Genomic DNA, 12,479 nt, shown 5'->3' with positions numbered 1-12,479 from the left:
ATAACATACATGGTACTGGTTTATACATTGAAAAAATGTACACTTTCAAAAAATCAATATATTATCGAAAGGAAAAACAAAATGATTAATTCCTGTTTGATTGCCTCGAGGAGCGGAAGGCCCGTGCCAACGAGTTAGAGATTCTTTCTTTAATTTTCTTTTTTGTTGAAAGTTGTCTATGATACCTACGTATCAATATTTTTATTATTACGGCTTAGAGCCAAATTTTATCTAAAGGAAATCTGAGTTTCACTTAAAAACATAAAAAATGAGATTGATTTTATAATTGAAAAGAAATTTTGAACATTTTGTTAAAAATCTTTACAGTTAAAATTGATGAAAAGCTATTGATTATTTTTTAATCACAAATTTTTAAAAACAATTAACAATAGGTACTTTTTAGAAGAATTCGAAGTTGTAAACATTTTGAAATAATTAGGTTTTTAAAGTTCAGTGTATTGTAACTAAAGTTTCATGCATTGGAATGAATATTTACAGAGTACTTAAAGAGTTATTTATAGCATTGTATTTTAGGCAGTATTCCGCGGAAATTCGTGGAAAATTGTCTGTAATAAGATGCAATACATGATTTTTCAGTTTGGAGGAGAACTGGTTCATATCCAGTGGATATTAATCGGTTTCATAGCCAGACTGGAAAAACGTTTACACTGTATAACTTATTTGTATGGTATCTTGAAAGGTTATTTCATGAGAGAAGCTCCTCTGTAACTAGCTACTTCTATGGTTCCTGGGCAGGTAGATAATCACAAAAGTAGTAAATCTCCACGGGCCGCGTCAATTTCTGTTCAGATATATTCATTAATATATATGAAAGATTTGTAGTTAGTTAGAGAAAGGGAGAAGGTTACTGTACCCAGGGTTGGCATATCGGGCGGGAAGTTTTGGGCTGCCCTTTATCGGTCCTTTTGAGCAGAGTTGGGCACCCCCCCTTTTGGGGTGTGAAAAAAAGGGGAGGGGGTGAAAAAAGAGGGAGGGAGGGCCTTTTTTTTTGGGGTGATATTAACTATTATATAAATTGGTAATATTTTTTTTTATCTAGAGAAGGATTTCGCTAACCGCTGAACCGATATGGTTCTCCTTTCCAGTGGAGCTTTTAAAGGTCCTGAGATAGTTTTAGGCTATTTTATTTCTAATAATAAGTCTCGGTATGGTTTGAGGCTATTTTATAACCTTTTTATATGCTTCTTACTAGTGATGGGAATCCGGATCCGGAATCCGAATCCGGAATCCGGAATCCGCCCAATTTTCGGCCAATTTTGGAATCCGAATCCGGATCCGGAATCCGTTTTTTATAGCGGATTCCGGATTCTAAATTGGTAGGCTAAATTTAATTGAAATAGGTTAGAAAATACCAAGCACATTTTTAGGACATAAGTAGCACTTAAATTTTTAAATTTACTAATGTGATGTAAATGTTTTAGTTATGCTGGAAGTCAACACTTTAAACAAATCAAGGCTTCAACCAAGTAACATAGTGATAAATTAACGAAAAAAGCTATCCCTCTGTGACGGACGGCCTTTTAAAATACTGCTAGAATCCGGAATCCGCCAAAAATAAGAATCCGGAATCCGCAAGAATCCGTCACTTTTTTTGACGGATTCCTTCAGAATCCGGAATCCGAATCCGGCCCAAAAATTCGACGGATTCCCATCCCTACTTCTTACGACATTTGTCAAAAAGGGTGCCCAAAACCCCTTATGGGCAAACGGGCAGTCCAATATAGAAAAAAGTGCCCGATATCATATGCCAACCCTGACTGCACCCAATTTTTTCTACCATAAAATTTAAAACTAAAGTTTCAACAAAAAAAGTTGATGGTAAATGATGATGGTAAATGATGATGAGAAATTTACGAGTTCTTCTATATAATGAATTTTAATGCCACGCATCTGACATAGCAGCGCTAATCATTAATGATATTAGGCAGTAACATGACCCATCATTAAGATCACACAAACTGTATATACATACATATATAGAAACTTACAAAGAAAAGATTAAACACAGCGGCCAACATATAACTGCCAGGACGTACATGATAAGTCAGCTGATTTGTGTCTATGTGAGAGTTCTAGTGGACTTTTAAGTCCAAAAGTAGCGCAGCATTAAAAAACAAAAAATTATTGAATTCCTTGAGATATTCTTCTTTAATCATCTCCAAAGTTTCAGGTCCCGTCAGCTCTATATCTTCACCTAAATAATGTTTTATTTCTAGAAGCGAAGCTATTCTCTAATATACTTTATATATCCGTCTTTTTATGGGATTCTTGTGTTTATATAATAAAGATAAAAAAATTGAAAAATTACCATCTTTAATGAGATAAAGTTTGAAATTATCAGGTTGATTTGGTTCTGATGAAAAACTGTCGTCAGCATTTGTTTCCAAATCCGCCTGAAATAACAAAATTATAAAAAAAATCAATAAAGACCACATTTTAACTTAATAGTAGCGAAAGAAACATGAAATTAACAAACAGTTAAATCAAATAGAGTATCAACTTAAAATATCATTTGCAGATTTTTGTCCTATTGACAAATAATATTTTTTTACAAGCAAGAATTTATTTATTTTTCATTTATTGATGGAAAACTTTCTTTTCAAAATAGAATTTGCTTTTAAGGAGGCTTTAGTTTAGCTTTTTACCATTAAATAATCTACCCTAAATATAGTTTTCCGGTTCTCATAGGAGTGAAATAGTTATCTTAATCTTCCATAAGCATATGATAATATGAATCACTTACCTTTATTCTGAGATCCAGGTATTTAATGATGTGGTCTACACTGCAATCCAATGTAGTTTTAATATATCTTACATTTGTCTCTCCCAATCTCTCAACTAAAATATAATTAATAATCTAATGTAGTTCTAATTTATCAAAATTTAATAATCTTAAATTGATGAATATCCTCAACTATGATAAAAGAAATAGCCCCCTCTGCAGATAAAAAATATTAGTTGAAAAGTTTGGAAACTCCTAGATTAAATGAGCCAATCAAAATTTAACTAAAGTACCCAAGGTATGTCGGTCTATGGCCCAAGAAACAATAAATGCATCTCTCTTTTTCTTTGATTTACAATAAGACTTACATTTTATTACATGTTAAAATATACTGTACATTAATGGTAAATTACCTAATTCTTGAGATACATCTGGGTGAGGTCTGATGATGGCTTCAGTTTCGTTGGGACCCAACGCGTCTGCCATGGCGTCCCCAGCTTTCTTCTTCTTTTTCCTAAAGATATAAAAGTAGAAACCAGTCGAAATAATTCAAGCAATTCCTGATAAGAAGGTAAAGTATAGCAAACTGAAAAAATTACTGCATTGAAAACTTGGGTATAGTCCCTTTCGTGGCAACGCTCCTTAAGAGGCGATTCTACGTATTTTTCACAGTAGCTTTTCTCCTATTTCTAGCCTCTAACCCTGCGGGGCAGTCGCCTAACCCAATATAACCTAACCTAACCCTTTAAAACAGTTAAAAAGCCATTTTAAAAATACGACGAATCGTCCCTTAAGGTGCGTTGCCACGAAAGGGACTATATCCGAAAACTTTTTTTTATAGGACTAAAATCTTGATTACATGTAATTATCTTACATATTATAGCATGACTACTTAAGTCCAAACACTGAGAAACAATTGCTACACACACACACCTACCTTACCAAATCTCTTACCTAAATGCTTCCACTTCAATAGGATCATCATCTTGATCAGGAGTTAATACAACTCTAGCATGGCTAACTAACAATTCTCTTACCTAAATGCTTCCACTTCAATAGGATCATCATCTTGATCAGGAGTTAATACAGCTCTAGCATGGCTGACTAACAAATCTCTTACCTAAATGCATCTCCTTCTATGGGATCATCTTCTTGATCAGGAGTTAATACAACTCTAGCATGGATAACTAACAAATCTCTTACCTAAATGCTTCTCCTTCTATGGGATCATCTTCTTGATCAGGAGTTAATACAACTCTAGCATGGCTGCCTAACAAATCTCTTACCTAAATGCATCCCCTTCTATTGGATCATCATCTTGATCAGGAGTTAATACAACTCTAGCATGGCTAACTAACCAAATCTCTTACCTAAATGCTTCCCCTTCTATGGGATCATCTTCTTGATCAGGAGTCTCTCCCACTGCTGCATGGCTGGCTACTAACTCGTCATAATCTTCAACAAGATTAGGTTTACATTAGTTGGAAATAAAATTTAAAGGTTTTAGGGAATTTTAAAGGAACGCTGTTTTAAAGGTCTTTAATACACAATATAATACACAAAATTCCAGACAAATTGAACCAAGTCAGCTGTAACCAGCAACGGAATTAATTCGAAAAAAATATTTGGTTCTTTCAGCAGACTTTTTCGTTTTTTATGGGACAACGCTCCGTAGAAAAGACAACCTTTTTATCTACCCCCAAATATTTCATTATTTCAACATTTATTTCGCTTGTTATAAGGGGGGGGGGGGGGTTAATGCAACCATCTCGTAATCAGTGGGCAAATGGTACTTAGAATTCGAATTTTGATTTGGAATTTTGCATGAGTAATCCTTGGTAGGTCTATTTTCCCTAAATTGAACAAAAAGTTGGAAAAGTAACGGCTAACGGCTGGCGGCTTAGCAGTTAAGCCATTTTTAAAACTATTTTCAAGGGAAATCATCACGAAATCTATCTTTACATAATACTCTATGCTGCTCCAAAACGTTTTCAAACTGCTCTAGCCGCTAGTTGCTGGTACTAGAAATCTAAAAAAAAAATTTTGTATCGTTTCACATGATTTAAAGCAAAAATATGTTTCAAAAAGTTGATGGCAAATTTGCCCTAAAAATAGACAAAAAACGGCTAAACGGCTGAGCCGCTAGCCGTTACTTTCTCAACTTTTTGTTCGATTTAGGGAAAATAGACCTACCAGGGATTACTCATGCAAAATTTCAGATCGAAATTCGAATTGTAAGTGCCATTTGCTCACTGATTACGAGATGGTTGCATTAAACCCCCCCCCCTCCCTTTATTCCTGGAAATGGCTTAAATAAATTTTCACCTGATAAATTCTTTTTTCTGTTGATCATTTTGACATGTTCGGCTTGAGCTTTGGCGGCAGAACTTATGCCACTCATAAGCTGCTGGCTGTGTTTCTTGCTGGCAATTGCCAGCGCCTTCTGTTGTTCTTCCTCATATTCTTCTCTGTAATTTAGTTTAGTTGAAATTAGAAAGAGAGAGAGGGGACAATGGGCTGGTTATTAAACTAGTCCCTAAAGTTTTATCATAACATTAGCTTAAATACTTTGGGGACTTTAAATGGATTTTGATTGGTTGGCTTATTGAGTTGTTTGTCCAAACGTTACAACCACTAATTGTAATCTACAGTTGGGGTGATTTTGTTTATAAACAATGGGGATGTATATCAATTTATCGGCCATTGTCTTAACCCTTTAGATACCTGAGTTGAAATATAAGAACATGGTACACAAAGATTTTAAAAAAGTAAACTTATGTTTATTTAGGACTTCATACTATTTATGAAAAATATTTTCTCATTCATAATCAAATCTATCTAGCCGTTAAAAAATCCTATTACAATTCTAAGTTTGTCTTTAACTCTGCATCCCATCCTTGATTGCAAAATCATTTATGTATAATGTGAACTAAGGATTTGTGCTACTTAAGCTGTAGCAATAATGAGGTCAAAGATTAAAATCCGCAAACATTAAAAGGAATAATTAATTACTATAAGAACTGAAAGAAATAAAATAAAGAGAAAAAGGTATCAAAAAATGAAAGGAACATCTCACTGGTTTGTTATTCTTATTCAAAGTTAGGTAATGTAAGGAAATTGAAGAGCCCTACAGGGCTAGCACATCTAACAAGATTATGAAAATAGGGGAAACTGGTTTTGAGGAAAACAAGTTTTGTGTACCTGTCTGGAAATATTCTGGCCACCAGCTGGTCAAAGTTAGGATCATGTCTGAGAGACCTCTTGGAGACCAGTTTCTTTCTGCAGGTTGGACACTCTTTGTTTCCAGATCTCAGGGCTGTGATGATACATTCTGCACAAAACCTTAATTAAGAATTAACTTAGTTTTGATTTTACAAGTTGATATTATAACTTTTTGTTTCTTCCTTGATACGAACATAGCCTTAAAATGAACATTTGCCCCTGAGTTACAAACAATAGTAAATTAGATCCTACTTGTTTTTATTAAACAGGAAGTGATTTATATCATAATCACTACTTAATTACTTAAATTAACCTTCATTTATGTAGTATTTATGATCAGAGATAGAGGGGACAATGGGCGGCTGTTTATTACATTAGTCCAAAAAGATTTATAAAACGTTTTTTATTTGTTGCCTTAACAACTTTGAGGACTTTAACTGAATTTTGATTGGTTGGTTTATTAAGTTGAGTATTCAAACGTTTCAACCACAAATTTCAATCCTTAAAAAAGGGTAATTTTGTGTGTCATCCTTGGGGATGTACATCAAATTATCGACCATTGTCTTATCCCTTTAGATACCTGAAATTTGTAGTACCTGTGTAAACATTCTTTAGTTGTCATAGTCTGTGTGAGCATGTCTAGACAGATGGGACATGTGAGCTCACTCTGCATGGATTTGGGACTCACAGCTATCTCTGCTTTGGGGTCTGTAATGGCATCCTATACATCAAAAGTATACATAAAAAATATATAAAGAGGGTCATTTTTTCGCTTATTTTCCGTCTTGTCCGTGTGTAAGCTTTTTGTATACTACTCTTAATCATTCAAACTGGTCCTAATTATGACCATTTCATATTGATACATTTGATCATAATTAAGAACAGTTTGACTTTATAAAAGCATTTGACTAAAAGGGGGGGGGGGGATGTGGTGACACATACCAGCAATTTTATTTTGGGTGCTACTCCCTTAGTTTTAGAGATAATTGGGTGAAATCTTTTGGGCTGGGTCACTAATTACCCCAACTATTGGTATCTTTCAAAAAAAACTGCGGCGGGTCCGCCGCTCCCGCCATTCGCCGCCATTTTCCGCCGCCGCCAAAAAATTTTTTTTTATTGCATTTCTCGCCGAATTAGGCAATTTGGAATCATGTTATTTTTTTCAAAAATTTTTCCCCTTATAACCAACCCTGCGGGGGGACTTAGTCATTTTTTTCAAATTCTCGTTTATAAAAAATGGCGGCGGTACCGCCGCTCCCGCCGTCCACCGCCATTTTCCGCCGCCGTCAAAATTTTTTTTATTGCATTTCTCGCCGAATTAGGCAATTTGGAATCATTTGAGACCATGTTATTTTTTTCAACAATTTTTCCCCTTATAACCAACCGCGGGGGGACTTAGTCATTTTTTTCAAATTCTCGTTTATTAAGGTATATCTAAAATTCAGTGCTTCTCCTGTGCTTTTAAAGATATTGAAACAAAATCTTTTGAGGTAGATCAGCAAAACAATATTTGAATAAAAAATGGCGGCGGTACTACCGCTCCCGCCTTCCACCGCCATTTTCCGCCGCCCACAGGACGGCTTATAAGGGGAAAAATTTTTGAAAAAAATAACATGGTCTCAAATGATTCCAAATTGCCTAATTCGGCGAGAAATGCAATAAAAAATGCAATTTGGCGGCGGCGGAAAATGGCGGCGAAGGGCGGGAGCGGCGGACCCGCCGCCGTTTTTTTTGAAAGATACCAATAGTTGGGGTAATTAGTGACCCAGCCCAAAAGATTTCACCCAATTATCTCTAAAACTAAGGGAGTAGCACCCAAAATAAAATTGCTGGTATGTCGTGGCACGAGTCACCACATTTCCCCCCCCCCCCTTTTACACACAACTTTACGAAAATTATTTTGCAGTGAGGGAGGGAAAACGACAATATATTTTTTAAAAAATTTAACTGCCATAATTTACTTACAGTCTAGTCAACAATCTGATTTTTTTAATGTCTGTTGGTATAAAAAAATAGTAAATGTTAAGGAAAACCGTGGAAATATTTTTGAATCAATGAAAAACCAAGTTAAGGTAGGTAACAAATGATTATAGTCAACGATATTTTCTGAGGACAGTATGTCTGTCTGTCATAACAGTATTCCACTATACCTGTGTGGTCCGTAATGATTCATACAAACTCAATTCCCAGGATTTCTCCTCAACCTCAGTCATTTTACAATCCTTGGAGCGAGCAATTCTGAAAAAATATCAAAAAATGATAATTGTGACATTATCTGTGACAAGTTTGAAAGGGAACTATCCAAGAATGAGAGGTTGAGAGATTGACAACTTAGTGACTTAACTAAATCATTTAAAGATTTCAAGAAAGAATTGAACATATTTTATCAAATATTTGGATCATGAAAGAAAACGAAGTAGCGGGTTTCATCATATTTTCACAGTATTTTTTAATAGTTTAGGTTAGGTGAATGTTAATGATTGCCCCGCAGGGATAGGAAAAAGGTCCCGCAGGGTTAGAGCCCCCACAGGGGCTAGAAATAGATTAAAGCTACTGTGAAAATACGAAGAAACCCGCTGTTTCGTTTTTTCCCTGATCCAAATATTTTAGTACGTATTTTACAAACAAAAATGACTCATGTTCTAGGATTTCAAACTCTCTACCTACATCTCATTCATGAAATTTGCCTCTTAAATATACTTTTATTATTTATAATATCACATTCACAGCCAAGTTGATTTATAACTGATTGATTGGTTGGTTAATATACTCCTCTGCATAGCCTGGTTACAAGATGTTTTATGAAGTTAGGTGAGGTTTTGTAATCATTAAGGATATTTTTTTTATAAATATAGAACCAGTTTTCTACCTTATATTATCCAATTACAAAACTGCATAATACTAAACTTAATATTTGTGTAAAATTAATGTGAAGTTCATTCTGGTTGGGTAGTTATTTATTTAATCAAATTAAATAATAAAATATTTATAAGGCACTTTAATTTAATCAAGATGGGAGGAGAATTAACCTTTCCCACATCCCTCAAAAAAGACTTTAGAATGGGGATGTTTATTTATCTGCATGGTTCTATTACTGGATCTCTGGATTTAATGGGATTGAAAAACCTCACCTTAAATATCTATAAAAAAAACTAAAAATGTCAAAAAACTTTACAATTAAGAATAAGAATTTGCTTTGTGTTTAGGAACAAATTCAAAATTATCCTTCACTTTGCCCAAGAATATTTCTGTTATCTTCACCCAATCCTGAAATAAAGTAAATTGTTAATTAGCGCAGCTACTCATTGAGCCTTTGACTATAATTTATCTTTCCATGTGGCCATACCTATGATTTTGAGAAATTCAATGTTTATTAACGTATCATGGAAGAAAAGGTCTGTTTTTTGCAAGGGTAGATTCTCCTGAATTAAATGAAAATAAAAATGAATAAAGGTTAAGAATTTCAGAGGGTTGTGAGTAGAACGTCTCCTTGACTACTTTTTATGATTTATCTAATCTTTTTTAATGGTTTATCATAATTGAAGCTTCTCTGACCTGAAAAGTTCAACCCGTTTTTTTCATCTATCAGAATACATGTATGTGTGTTTTTCTGTATGACGTATAAATATTTAGCTATGAATAGAACAAGTATTTAACTATTAGTCAGCCTAAGTATCTTTCTATCTGCATGACTAACTATCTCTCTGTACCTGGCTATTATTTGAGGACAGTAAAGTTTCCATCTCGCATCTGCCCCTGTATCGGCCAGGAATCCTCTCATTAATTCTTTGTGGCGGATTTTTTAGAATTCCAAACGGAACATATCTGTAGGTAAAGCTTAACCATTCAAGTAGGAATCTGAAGAAAAAAATCACTAGGCTGAGTTTATCAAAAAGAAAAACGCATTTGAAAAACAACACTGAAGAATGAGTGATAATGAATTACAAGAGTGAAATAACTTTAAATATTATCTAGTAGTGCAAAATTCTTATAACAAAGTAACAGGATATCTGTCTGTATGTGTGATCCAAAGGATCTCACCAACGACTGAAACGATATGGTTTTACTTTACAATGTAGCTTCTCATAGGTCCTGGAAAGGTTTATAGCAATTTTTTTTTTTTTTTGGGGGGGGGGGTGTAGCACCACTCTCTCAAGAAAAATCGAAAAAAGTTAAAAACATTACAAACACTATCTAGCGGCGCAAAAATATATTTTGACAAACAGCTGATCTTAACAGATTGGAAAAAAACATTTTACGTGCCCCTAAAGGTCTCTAGGGGGCGTAGCCGCCAGTTTAAATATAATGCTAGAGTAGAACCTATTGAACCTTTTAAACTAGCAAAACTAATAGTAATTAGATTTATCAAAAGAATATGATTTTAAGACTACTATGATATAAAATCGCATACTTGAAAAGAAAATAATTCCAACATAATTTTAATGTGAATTGAATAATAACAAATTAGAAGATCAACTGTATTTTTCATCACTCCTTTTCAGAGTGATAAAAGTATCTAGTCTCTCTTACAAAAATTTAACATAAAGCTTACTTTCTCGTAGTTTCAAGTCCTTTATCATCCGAGCCCCAATGTTCAAGACCAAAGTTACAATAATCTTTGAATATGTCCAGACGTTCTTGTGCTGATATATCCCAGTGTCGCTGTTCCTAGTATAGATAAAGTCTTGATAACGTACTTTCTAAATCAGCCAATAGGAAAACAGTGGATTAATAATCCGGCCATATTATTGGTTAGAAAGTAAAAATGGCAGTGAAATAACTATATTTTTGTCATACCCGGCCCTAGAAATACAGGTGTGAATAAAAAAAAAAATTGTGTTTATGACAGTCGGATGACTATGTTTTTGCTAGTTGTAGATCCGCCATGCACCCGTTAAGAGTCGACTTATTATATGGATAAAATGAAAATAAAACAATTCTTTCAAACCAAAATGATAATTACACTTTCTGAACACTATTGTTTCATTCACTATGCTATTTTTGGTCCTATTCGGAGAATGATCATAAAAAATTTCTATATTTATCGTATCTGTAACAAAATCACTCTATACTTACTTTAATTTCAGTAAAAATCCAGGGTTTGATTAAAGCTCCTCTGGCAATCATAATACCATCCACTCCTGATTGCTCTTTCTTCAATATGTAATCCTAGAAAATAATAAATGTTAAGAATAGTAAAATCAGGTAGGGAATGGACATTGAAATATAAAATTTACTACCTCCTTCAGTTTTAAAACCAAGATATCTCTTAGTTAATTTTTAAATTTTGGTTACTTTGTTACTTAAGGATTTTTTTGTAAACCCCGAACCACTTCATTATGCAATCTACATTTTCCTGGATATTTTGTCTATGGTAGTCCATAAGTGTACAGCTTTACAGTACATTGTTTCTATTTGTTAAAGCAACACGTATGATAAAAGAAAAAGATTCTTTTTAAAGTAAAATGCTTATATTTTAATCAAAATCTATATTTTTTTATTTTTTACCGATCCACGTCATTATGCAAATCAAAAGAAAATCAATGAGAAAACGTTTGTTTTGCACTTTTCTCCAATTTTAAAAAATGATTCTGATAAAATAGCAATATTTTAAGGGATTTATGCATTAATTATAATGAAAAACAGTTAAAGGTAGATTTTATTGATTTTTCTAAATAAGAAATAATTGAAAAAAAGAATATCCTTATCACTTTAGAGGACAGCTGCTGACCCCCAGTCTTATGGATGAAGCTAAATACATGTTAAAGATAAAAATTACCCTGAAAAGTATACAAAAATGTTTTTTGATGTGTTAAAAAAATCCATTTTAAAATCTTGATTTTGAGGATGATGGCCTTTAAGATGCTCTTACTGGTGGTGAAGGTGAGCTAAATATTATCTAAGTACATGACCATTACAACAACTTGTCTATTAACCTATGTACCATTTTTTGTAGTCATAGCAGTCTCCAGTGGAGCCTCTCGACATGAAATATAACCATTATCTAAAAACTACATTATTTACTTTATGAATTTTAGTAATTAAAATTGCATTTTTTTTCTTTTTTAATATTGCTTGGCTGGAGGCTGCTATAACTACAAAAATTGGACCATAGTTCAATATATAAGTTTTCTTCAAGGGCATGCACTTTGATAACATTTAGCTCACCATCACCACCAGTAAGAGCATCTTAAAGGCCATCATCCTCAAAATCAAGATTTTAAAATGGATTTTTTTAACACATCAAAAAACATTTTTGTATACTTTTCAGGCAAATTTATAATTTTTACATGTATTTAGCTTCATCCATAAGACTGGGGGTCGGCAGCTGTCCTCTAAAGTGATAGGGATAGAATTTCTTTTTTTCAATTATTTCTTATTTAGAAAAATCAATAAAATCTACCTTAAACTGTTTTTCATTATAATTAATGCATAAATCCCTTAAAAAATTGTTATTTTATCAGAATTATTTTTTAAAAGTGGAGAAAAGGGCAAAACAAACGTTTTCTCATTG

General features: G+C 33.5%; 2 protein-coding genes across 2 annotated transcripts in view; both read right to left on the bottom strand.

Moving 5' to 3' along the window:
• Nucleotides 1-1,941: 1,941 nt before the first annotated feature.
• On the bottom strand, nucleotides 1,942-8,178 carry LOC145331253 (E3 ubiquitin-protein ligase RING2-like). The gene is made up of 10 exons (XM_080175869.1): nucleotides 8,116-8,178; nucleotides 6,562-6,686; nucleotides 5,945-6,085; nucleotides 5,069-5,211; nucleotides 4,114-4,198; nucleotides 3,864-3,917; nucleotides 3,157-3,257; nucleotides 2,765-2,859; nucleotides 2,330-2,414; nucleotides 1,942-1,979 (listed from the first exon to the last, which is right to left on the bottom strand). The coding sequence occupies exons 1-10, from the start codon at nucleotides 8,176-8,178 to the stop codon at nucleotides 1,942-1,944; spliced, it is 930 nt and encodes a 309-aa protein (XP_080031995.1).
• A 29-nt stretch (nucleotides 8,179-8,207) lies between these two features.
• The window catches only part of Dus3 (Dihydrouridine synthase 3), a 118,055-nt gene continuing 113,783 nt past the window's right edge, over nucleotides 8,208-12,479 (bottom strand). The window contains exons 15-18 of the mRNA XM_080175868.1: nucleotides 11,042-11,134; nucleotides 10,518-10,633; nucleotides 9,676-9,823; nucleotides 8,208-9,232 (exon numbers count right to left, since the gene is read on the bottom strand). Of these exons, the coding sequence (XP_080031994.1) occupies nucleotides 9,143-9,232; nucleotides 9,676-9,823; nucleotides 10,518-10,633; nucleotides 11,042-11,134 (447 nt within the window). The 3' untranslated portion in view covers nucleotides 8,208-9,142. The remainder of the gene's footprint in view (nucleotides 9,233-9,675; nucleotides 9,824-10,517; nucleotides 10,634-11,041; nucleotides 11,135-12,479) is intronic.

This window comes from Acartia tonsa, chromosome 11 (assembly GCF_053477335.1).
Source record: "Acartia tonsa isolate MP-2025a chromosome 11, ASM5347733v1, whole genome shotgun sequence".
NCBI classification, from domain to species: Eukaryota; Metazoa; Arthropoda; class Copepoda; order Calanoida; family Acartiidae; genus Acartia; species Acartia tonsa.
The sequence above is the reverse complement of the archived record's forward strand: the minus strand, read 5'-3'. Positions and strand labels throughout refer to the sequence as shown.